We start from the raw sequence: 10,984 nt of genomic DNA, 5'->3' as shown, positions 1-10,984 counted from the left end.
AGACTTTCAAATACCGACAGCATCATGAACTCACCTCTGGGCCTCATTACCAAGACAAAGTTTATGAGACAGACTTGACTTTTTTGAGAAATATAATCTTACACCAATATCCAAAACCTTGTTGTTAAAACCTTGATGTCACTCCTTTGGGCCCAGAGACAATCAACATCGTGGCACCGTGAACAAACCACTTCCTGTTGTGATTGACAGAATTCAACTTGGGAAATCATCTGCTTCCTATATGAGAATAAATCAAATGTTTTCAAAAAAGTTAAAAAATTAATAAAAATAAGACATAAAAATGTCTAAAATAGTTGGACTATTTGAATTCCATCAAATACACACAGTTGAAAAGCACGAGGTCAATCAAGGAACTCCACAGGGCTCTGTGTCCGGCACATCATTTAGGGGAACCAGCATATTTTATGTTTCTTTTCTTCTTTTTTTTTATTATAAAAACTACAACATGGTACTTTCTGTTAACAGATTATGAACGATCCAGTAATTTTTTTTTATGAACGTGAGCAGGTCCACTTTATTTTATTTTTTATTTTTTCCAAATAATTATGTTATGTATAAATGGCATGAGGTAAAACAAGAAGCATCCATAAATTCGCATTACAAAAATGAAATAAAACTCTGTCACCATTTCTAAATACTTAATACTATTATGAATATACTTAACACTCTTGTGTATAGGTTACATTGGAAAAGAAAAGGGGAAAAAATAGACAACAAAGACAGATAATCTGATATATTTGTAAATAATTACAATTTTCATCTTTTCTGTTCTCATGTTCAACATATTCAGGACTAAATATACCTGGAAAATTAAAATAAAGTTAGCATTACACAACTCCAATATATTATAATAATATTACAACGCTGAGAAGGAAAAAAAAAAATTTTTTAAGTCAAAAACAGTTCTCCTTCCGAAGCAGACTGAATGATAATAATATACATTACAAAATGATAATGTCTTCATGTAACCTCCGTTGCTCCTGCCCCACTCTCCCACTTTGACTTTGAGGTATTTATCATTCACCTCATACCAGCTGAAAATTTGCATTTTGCCGCAGTTGAGATTAATATTCAATGTGATTAAAAGTAAAAGAACCATCGCAATAAGATAAAGACATTTAAATAACAGGTTACTTTTTTTTTTTTAAATGTCAACGGAAGTAACACATTTTTTTTTTTTTTTTTTTATAATTTAGACAAAATATTGAAAGTCTTCAGTTGAAAGAGGAAAGAAAGACAACCAAAACTTAAGAAGGTCAAAATCAGTGCTTTACAAGATACTTCATTGTGCATCAGTTTATGTTTCCGTGGGAGAAAAAAAAAAGCGCGCGCGCACACACACACACACACGCACGCACGCACGCACGCACGCACGCACAAGCGCTCACTCACACGCACACACTTGCAAACAAACCAATTGTTTTCAAATCCAATTCTCTTCAAAAGCGAAGCAGGAAGGGCAAAAATGCTATGAAGAGGAGACAGGTGTGAAAGTGCGCCGTCTTCACACCGCCACTGCCGTCCTGAACTGCTCTCGGTCCTGACAGGAAGGAAGAAAACGGTGGAAATAAAACATTAGAGTTAGTTTTGCAGAGAGACATTGCTTCTTCCACAGTGCTAAAGCTACCGGTGGGTGAATTGTTAGATGAAGCGTCTGTCTGCTGATAACAAATCTGAACATTGTCGGGGAATGAAGCGTACTGTGTGGCGTTGATTAGAAATAATACATTGTGGTATTTAAGTTAAGTGTAAACTCAGGTGAGATGGGACGGAAATTGTTTTCCTATCTTTTCTGTCATAATGTTGAACTCCAACATTACCAAGCTCCAACTTGAAAACGACAACTTCCACTAATTAGTACTTAGAAAGTTGAACGTTTCCGAAGACCTCAAACTCCGTCATGCACACAAGTGCCGACACCTGCAAGAACAACCTGTTTGCAGTTTAAATTCTAGTCATTTTTATATGATAAAAAAATGCAAGTGAAGGAGCCACGTTCGCAGCCAGCGGGGCGGACAGGGGACAAGACGGCAACCCTGCACTTTCAAAAGAGATCAAGACACAGGGGCACGTCGGCGGCAGAGGGGACGCCACACAAAGGTGACAGGGAATCCAAATACTGACAAGTTATAAACCCCGTTCCCCGTTCCTGAGGGCAGCGACTTTCCTCTTGGAGGCAGGGTCAACAACTTTTCGGCAAGCTTGCATGCGTTTAATTTAACTGCCAGAGAGAAACCTGGCACCTCCCCCCGCCACACGACGTGTCGACTTTCATCGTCAGCGCAGCTGACGCTCGGAGGGCTTTAAACAGGATCCCCAGGAAGCAGCAGGTCCTCAAAACATCCCAGGGTTTGTCTTCAAAGCTTGCGCCGAACTGGGAGATCTTCTGACAACATTAATGTCTCTCTCGGTCAAGCCGTCATCCAGATGCTTCAAAGCTTCTACTGAAACCAAGAGGAAAAATATATGCTATGTCTCATCTGAATAACTAAATGTTTGAGCAGCTTGTTAAACCGCAGATCACAGCCAACCTCTATGCATCGGCGTATCTGTACCGGTTTGCCCATTACCCCTAACCGCCCTACGGACGATAGAATATACCCCGTTGTGTGTTAAAGCGATCCCTAATCTGGAATGTGGAGACATTTATACCAGAACTCGTACAATGTTAATATCAACACTCCCCAGACTTACAGAGAAACCTTCTGCTTGGCCTAAAACTCTTCCCAACACTTCCTGACAGAGTCTTGGCACAGTCAGTCCTGACTAGAACAAACGTTTCCAACTTGATCATGCTAAAAAAAAATCCAGGATATGTGCTTATTGGCCTTCACACTGCAAACACCCAAAGATGCACGACACGAGGAAAACCTGGTCACTACACTTACAGACGATTCATAGGACCGACGACCAGGCAGTGTCCTTGCAGCCCAGTGAGGAACTGGGAGTCAGAAACTCCTCACACCCTTCTGTGGACAGTCTGAACATACACCATCAGGCAAATGGTAACGTAACTTCAAAAGCAGATCTGCCTGAATGCCTCAATCTATTAAACTGATGTGCTGTTGGGTGTATATTGCACTGAACGTATGAATTCTTGTTTGGTGTTTTCATCCTCCCCTGGATATTTATGATTTCTCCACCCTCATTTTTGTTGAATCCGGTGAAATGCTGTCCTTTGTTGTACGCTATCTGGTACACAAGGATAAATTCACATTATTTGATTACAACAAAATGCTTGTATCTTCAAAGGCAAATGGAATGCAGCATATGGAAACTACATTTACATCCACATTCAAATAATTTTTTATGACATGATATTAAATGAAAGCTGCAGCTGATAGTTGTGCAACAAACATGTATTAGGAAATATAGTATTGTGTGCAAGATCCAATTATTGCTTTTATTTATTTATTTATTTGTTTTGCTAAAATGAAGAAAAACTTGCAGGGAAAGCACAGCAGAGAAATACATTAAATATATGTTTGTTTAAGGGCGAATATGCACATTTAAGTTTGGTTATTGTACCAGAACCTGTTACTGTTAACTACATCAGCGTATTCTCCGGAGTAATAAATTTAGCATGTTTCTGGTTTAAGTTCCAGGAGATGGTTTTTAGGAAACACGTGTATAATATTAGCACAAACAATGTTAGAACAAAATTCTAATTTTTGTCATTTTTACAGACATAAATGAGAAATATGCTACTGAACACGGGTGCAAATGTATAATCACACTAAATATAGCAACTCTTTCAATCAGACAGCAAATGCAAGACACTTCATCTCCGCTCTGTTGTTGAAAGTGAAGCATAAAATCCGTTGATGAAGAACTATCTGAGCACTCCACACCAAAACAATGCAATCACAGATTGCAATGGTGACACACAACAGAAGGTCAGAAGGCCTCGACATCACAGAGCTGCTTATTATTTACTTGCTAATGCCCACAACCATCAGCATCAGCAACAATTTCTGAAGAAAACTGCATGAGTTACAAAGTTGAATTTCTCTCTGGGATTAATAAAGTATTTTGAATTCAAAATGAACTTCATCCATTTTTATTTTATTTTATTTTGCAATACCTTCAAAGCAAAAGTAAATACTGGTAGGTGTTTTTTGTGTCTCACTCAAAAGACACCTACCAGTATTTACCAGTTTTTTCTTTCTCTCTGCACATGCAGCAAGGATAGATATTCTGCCAGGCCAGAGTCGGCTGTGTGTTTGTGTAACACTGGGTACTATTTTTAGATTAAAATTAGGCAAATTGCATCATTTCTTTGTATTCATTAGTATGTTTTTGCAGAGCAATCTAGACCTCAAAATCAAGGTTACGTACTTATTACGACGTGACTGTTGCTTTTCAATTATAGAAACCTTTTTATTCATCTCTTTTTTTTTCTTTTGATAAATTAGGTCAATCTAAAAAAAAAAAAGCCAAACAAACAATGCATTTCGATTGAGGCCAAATTTTTAACTTTGTACTTTGAAGCTTTTGATGTGGTGACTAATCATTTCCCCTGAATTTTCGCTATTCCACAGCATCCTTTGGGGTCTCTTTCCAGTTGCTCCGCCACAGCGGATTATCTCTAATCCTGCATATGGCTTATTAGAATAATTACATTCACTTGTATTTAAAAGAAAAGCCATTAATACACTTCTGCTGTCTTAATGAAGTGGCTTTGCTTGCGAGACTCTTCAGCTAGCAGTCACTGCATGTAATAAGTGAGGCGTTTATCTCTGTTTCAGCAGCACATGGTAATCACTTCTAAGACAATTTGTAGACATTTTACACCCGAGGTGTAGAAAAAAAATCGCCATTTAGATTAAATAAACAATATCAACATCTCCAAATCTGTTTACATTTGCAGAATGCTGTCCACAGTCATGAGGCGTACAGGCATACAGGTTCACTCAAGGACATTATAAATGGTAAAAAAAAAAAGATGATGAATACTTACAATGGCAGCATGCAAAAATCAAAATGAAGCCAATGTCACACAGGGCCAGTTAGGTGTGAAAAGGAGAGAGATGAAAGATGATTAAGAAATGGAGTTTGCATTTGCCATTTTCACAATCAGTCACATTACATACACTGACGGCAGTTTGCTTTGACATTTATCCTCATCGTGATTTAAACCCGTCCCACGATCATTAAAACATCTATCTTGTTTAATGAAAAAGGCAGGGATGAAGAAGCATCGAGAGAGCCAAGAGATTCTTTCTTTCTGCTCGCCAAATACAAAAAAACAAAAAAGGGAACTGAGTACAACTGTGAAAATGACAGTATTCAGGGGGTTACCGGCATGCAGTTAATGCTTTCTGAACATTGCCGAAATGCACGCTGGTGTGGAATACTAACCTTGCAGTAGTGTCGAGCTAGTGGGTTCAATTACCACTACATCAGGGAAACAAGTGCAACAGAGACACAAGTTGGAAACAGAACAGCAACACATCATTGAGAATACTTGAGAAAAGCCTGAGAAGCAGGCCTGTGAGAGTTTTCTTTTCACATTCTGCCTGCACTGTCATACCCTCAGGGGTTCAAGCTAAAATATTGCCAGTGCTGGAAGGCCGACTCACCGGTGGGAACATATCAACATATTGATTCTCCTTGGCATTTTGTTGATAATTTCACCTTAAAGGGATCCACAATTAGTTGAACAAGTCGGCCTAAATATGTTGTAAGTTGTCTATTAACTAAAAAAAAAAAAAAAGGGCTGTTTGTGATACATAAAAACTCGTAACTACTTCAAAAGTTTTATATCTTTCATTATATTTTTTTTTGCCTGTGGAAGTCGCCTTTTTATATTTTTATTTTTTTACTCGTGCAATGAATGCTGGGTTGATGACGCAGTTTGGGTTCGTTCTGTAGTGGAATCTATCGAGTAAACATAGGGATGCTAAATTTACCCGAGTTGTTTTTAATCATATTGCGTTTGACTGTTGTAAATTTAGACGATGTGTCACTGTTGGCTGTAAATGAAATGTTGGAAGCACAACATTTCTCTCCAGAAGACCGAGTCATTTGCATGAGCTAAACTAACGAAGGATCTAACAGGTGGTTGTTACCCTTGTGGGTTAAAACCACATGCCGTGTTGATCGTTTTTAGCCACAAATCGACCTAAACACTGCAACGATGGAAGCTCTTTTAAATGATAACGTAGCTGTTGCCACTGCCACTGATACTGAATGTGAAATCATAGACTCGACACCAGACCGAGGACAAGACCTTAAACAAGTGTTAGCGGACAATATTTGTTTTTCATTTATAAAAACCAAACAGCTTACAGTATTTTCATGGTTTCGTTTTAACATGTAGAACAAATATTTCTCAAATAAAGTCTACTGTTACAACAAATTGTGGATCCCTTTAAATATTAGGTGTTAGCAGGATTTTCAGAAACTCAAGCGATTGCTCTTGAGTTGTGATAGGTCTTGAAAATTGATCTCAACACAAATCAGACTAAAATGAAACATTTTTTTTTTCAAATAATTATCCAACTTTTACTCTCCTAATGCCAAGCATGGTAGACAAGCACATCAAATACACTGAAGTTACAATATAACAAAATTACAATATAACAAAATGCGAAAAAGTTAAAAGACCATGAAAACCTTTGAAAGGCACTGTAAGTGATGGGTTACCAACACATACTGTGTGTTACTTTGATTCATTTAAATAACTTCCATTGTAAAAGCACAACACTACCTTAACTACTGCTTTGGTGCTAGTAGTATAATAGTATAATAATTCTAGAAAGACAAAACAAAACTTTTTTTCTTCGAAAGGAAACACTAAATTATATTTTCTCTTTTATGGTGAAAATAATAATTGATATTATCCTTATGTGCAGATATTCACATTTCCATTTCGATATTTGCAAGACAAAATCTCACAGTAAAATTGACTGATAAACTGTCGTTTTCACAAAATGTATGAAAGAAACAAATCAAGTCATATTTTTAGGGTTTTGTAATCAGCCAAAAATCCCCATACGTGTCTTTAAAAGTATCCTAAATTTGAAGAATTTGAACAAAATATTGCGAGGAGGTGCCGAGTCTGGTAGAGTGTGGGGTGGCCCAGCAGGGAGCCTGGTGCCGACTCCTTTAAAGAACAGATTCAGCAACTCTGCAGCATCTTTTTAGTTCTCCCCTCTCAGAACTGATGAACCAGCTTAATAAGACAGATGGATTCCAACTGTTCTTTCTAAGAAAGTTCATTAGGAATGTCAATGCCAAAAAAAAAAAAAAAAAAAAATCCAACTAAATTACAGCACAGTTCAAGAACATTGTAATAATATCCGTCACTGTCCACTAAACCATGTTCAGTTGCCTAAGCTGACCGGTGAAAACAGTTCAACTGTATAGCAGAAGAGCCTGAATTAGTTTTTTTTCTTTTTAAACACAATTAAGTGCGACTATTTCTACAAATACTCACCATACAAAAGGAAGTTTGTGTTTGAACTGCCTAGTTTGTTGATGGCAACGCATGTGTAGTTCCCATAATCACCATCAGACACGTTATAAAAGGTCAGCTTTGACAGGGATCCCGTGTTGATGATCTCCATGCCATCAAAGCCGTTAAAGATCCTGGAAAGAGAAAGAGTATGTCATACTTTATAAGGAAAAAAAAAAAGTTTGTCATTGAACTTGGAACCCAAATTTGATCATTTGCAAGTGAGGCAGTGGATTTCTAATCAAGACAACTGGCTAACAGAAATATACGGTTAATTCTTCTCTTCATACTTCCATGTCCTGATTGGGGAAAAAAATGTAAATCCCAACGTGATTACCTTCTGTTGTCTTTATACCACTCGAAATCTGCCTCTGGCACTGCGTCGGCCTCACACTCCAGCACTCCTCTCTGACCCGGAGTCACTCCAGCATCTCTGCCCTCTGACACGCTCGGAGCGTCTACAGGGAGACGGCAGAAGATAGAGGAGCCGCTTTGGCAAGTGCAGGGCAGCACAAAGTTCAGCTTATCGGGACACAGAAGTCGTGGTTTTCCTATCTCTGCCTGGGCTTTAAGCATAAGTGTAATCTGTACAACACTTACGTACAACGTTAAATTTAGTGGTACCTCTGGAAAAAAGTACCCAAAATTTTAGATTAACTGTTTATTGCAGTACGCGATTATCACATTTTAGAACATTTCAACCTTTAGTTCAAGTATATTTAATTTAGAAAGAAAACGAGGGGACAGAAAATGTCCTTGACATAATCTCAGATCCTTCAAAACAGCTGTTAACCAGTTTTAGCCTCGTCTGACCACAGAAACAAATCTTCACAAGATGCCAAGAGTCACTAAGTCTTGAAAAAGGTTGAAAAGATTGAATATTTAAACAGGTGCCTCTCGAAGAGGCACCTACTTAAATAGATCTATAAAGTGAATAAATAGATCTCACTATAAAGTGAGTTTTAAGCCAGACTTTGAAGAACAGGATGAATTGGACGAATATGGAACGTTTTTGCGTCTATTCTAAAAGCTCAGCAGTGGCAATTTGTGCGAGCCACAGTCTGGATGTTTCACCTACTTATCCCAGAATGAAGTGTCGCAATAATCAAGTCTAGATGAAATAACACACGAGTGACCTTTTTCTAAATCTGCAGCAGGTAGAAAAGACTGAAGTCTAAACTTGTCTGCCTGAGCTGTACTAAGCAGGATTGCACCTGGACTGTGGTACATGAAACAAAAAGGCTATGAGTTGAAAAATAACACAAAATTAACCAGATAATAAATCAGTCTTCAGCAGGAAAAGGTTTTAAATGTCAGTACAGCTGGGATCAAAAATATAGCAGTACCACCAGGGTTTAATGGGACACAAAATTAAGAATTATCTTCGAAGCAAAGAGAACTGATGGCACATCTTTGGGGGAATTAACAGATTGTATGACAGGAATTATATTTAGGTTAACAGTTTTGAGTCTCCTGTGCAAATGTGTAATGTTTGAATCGTTTTTGGGGGTTTGATATTTGAATCTTCAAATATAATTTATGTCTTTTGAAGATGTTGAATTATTTTCACATCTCATTGTCAGGAAAGTTGATAAAAATTCAAAGCACATAACACTGGATAAATATATATCTTTGCGCATGTGGCCTGGGAGTACGGATTATTTCAAATTACATCACTTTATGAATCTAAAAGGGATATTAAATGTTGCTTAGACACATAATATCCAAGGTTCTCCTGCAGAAGTCTATATTCCAGCAAGTCTGAAGAAGCCTCTGACTGAAGACTCTGTGGTTGCAAAGCAGCCTCATAAAGAGGATGTTCAGAGTTGTCAATAAGTTTACATAAAAGATATCCAGCATCTTTTTAAAATAAATGTCGATGCAAACACATCTGTAAAGAACTTCTCTCATTAGGTTGCTTGTTAAAAAAAAGAAGAAAAAAAAAGAAAATAAAGCTTAAATTTTAACTGTTTAGTTTTTGTTTGTTAGTTTTTGGTTCTTCATCTATCAGTACTGTCAGAATGTGGAGAACAGACATATTTTTGCCTCCATTAAGAAGTTTTAATTTCTCAGCTATTTTGTTGCTGTGCTAACGCTAGGTGGTGCTACAACATTTAAAAGAATTAAAGCTTAAGTTTCTATGTTGTAAATTTTCCTTCTGTCAACATTTCTGTTAGAATATCAACAACGGAAAGAGTTTCTTAGCCTGCTAATTTAAATGACCAGCTTGTTCAAGCTTCCTACAGTAGCAAACTGTAACACAGTGCTAGCCCTGTCTTTGTCCATTAGGTAGCAAATAAAGACGGTATTTCAGCAGTGTGAGTGTTACTTCACCTATCTAGATCCGTCAACATTTTTGTTACTCACTAATTCTCTAGCTTCCCTGTAGCAGCAAACTGTGATGTTGTGCTAAAGCTAGCTTGAGTTATTTTTCACCTTCATGTTGTGGCTAAAACTAATTCAGCGCCACTGCCAGCCTGTTCAGGAGCACTAAAAATAACACAACTGTTTTAACTGTCCTCATTTTGTTATTTTCATCTGTGTTGCCGCTTTGATATTTTTTTTTGTTGGAATCTTGTCCACATGAAGCCTGCTAGCCAGGGGTGGACTGGCAAATGACTGGAGATTTCCCTGATGGGCTGGTGCTTTATCCCGTGGAGGAGCTGTCACGCTCACTCTGGAGTCAGGCGGCATTGTGCCGTTGTTGTGCAGCGGCACGATGCCTCAAACTATGCCACATATCACACGCCTCCTCTACCTTTGCTCCAGTCAGGCAGATCTCAGCGCGAGTAGACCTGCAAAACACATGAACGAGCGCTACAGGGCCGGCAGGTTGACCATGAACGTGGAGAACAGAAAAAAGTCGTCCCATAAAGCCCGGCCTAAGAAACAAATAGTCTTTGTGACGCTTATTAAAAACTCAACAGTGATGAAACAGAAAAGCCTCGTCTCTGCTAGAGCCACATAAATCATGTGTTTGTTAGTGTCTCACATCCGGCACTGAGATGTGCAGTGCCGTGGCTGTGGTTTATTATGCAAGGCCAGCCCAAGGTTGTCTGGGGCCGTAAGCAGAATATGGTTTTGGGGCCCCTCTTCCTGTTAAAAAAAACATCACAATCAGAGGAGAGGGGACAAGATTAACTGCCCACGCTTTAAAGCTTAATTGCTGAGATGCATTTGGTGGCAAAAACAAACTCAAACATTAAGGTTAAACTCATAGCATCAGATTGTAGCTATGGGAACAACAATCAAGCTACAGATAACATTAAACAAGTCCACATCTCAAGTGAAGATGGAGGAGCAAAAGCAAACTACAAACCGAAAGGTGGCGCTGAAAAGTTGTGAATGAACACTTTCATTTTCACTTGTACTATATTAATATTAAAGGACCATTTCAATATTAAAATGTCAAGCAAACAGTTGAAGGTGTTGCTGGCACATCAAGCTGCTGCTGCTTTCTTAGTATTCAAGGCTCCCCAGTTCTGCTACTCGTCACATTGAGCA

General features: G+C 38.1%; 1 protein-coding gene across 1 annotated transcript in view; it reads right to left on the bottom strand.

The window, feature by feature from the left end:
- Positions 1-421: 421 nt before the first annotated feature.
- ntm (neurotrimin) overlaps positions 422-10,984 on the bottom strand; it is a 65,018-nt gene continuing 54,455 nt past the window's right edge. The window contains exons 5-7 of the mRNA XM_015001656.2: positions 7,818-7,938; positions 7,463-7,614; positions 422-1,549 (exon numbers count right to left, since the gene is read on the bottom strand). Of these exons, the coding sequence (XP_014857142.2) occupies positions 1,461-1,549; positions 7,463-7,614; positions 7,818-7,938 (362 nt within the window). The 3' untranslated portion in view covers positions 422-1,460. The remainder of the gene's footprint in view (positions 1,550-7,462; positions 7,615-7,817; positions 7,939-10,984) is intronic.

This window comes from Poecilia mexicana, unplaced genomic scaffold (assembly GCF_051168715.1).
Source record: "Poecilia mexicana isolate PSO_F unplaced genomic scaffold, ASM5116871v1 scaffold_14, whole genome shotgun sequence".
Classification (NCBI taxonomy): domain Eukaryota; kingdom Metazoa; phylum Chordata; class Actinopteri; order Cyprinodontiformes; family Poeciliidae; genus Poecilia; species Poecilia mexicana.
This window is presented reverse-complemented; position numbering and strand designations above follow the sequence as displayed.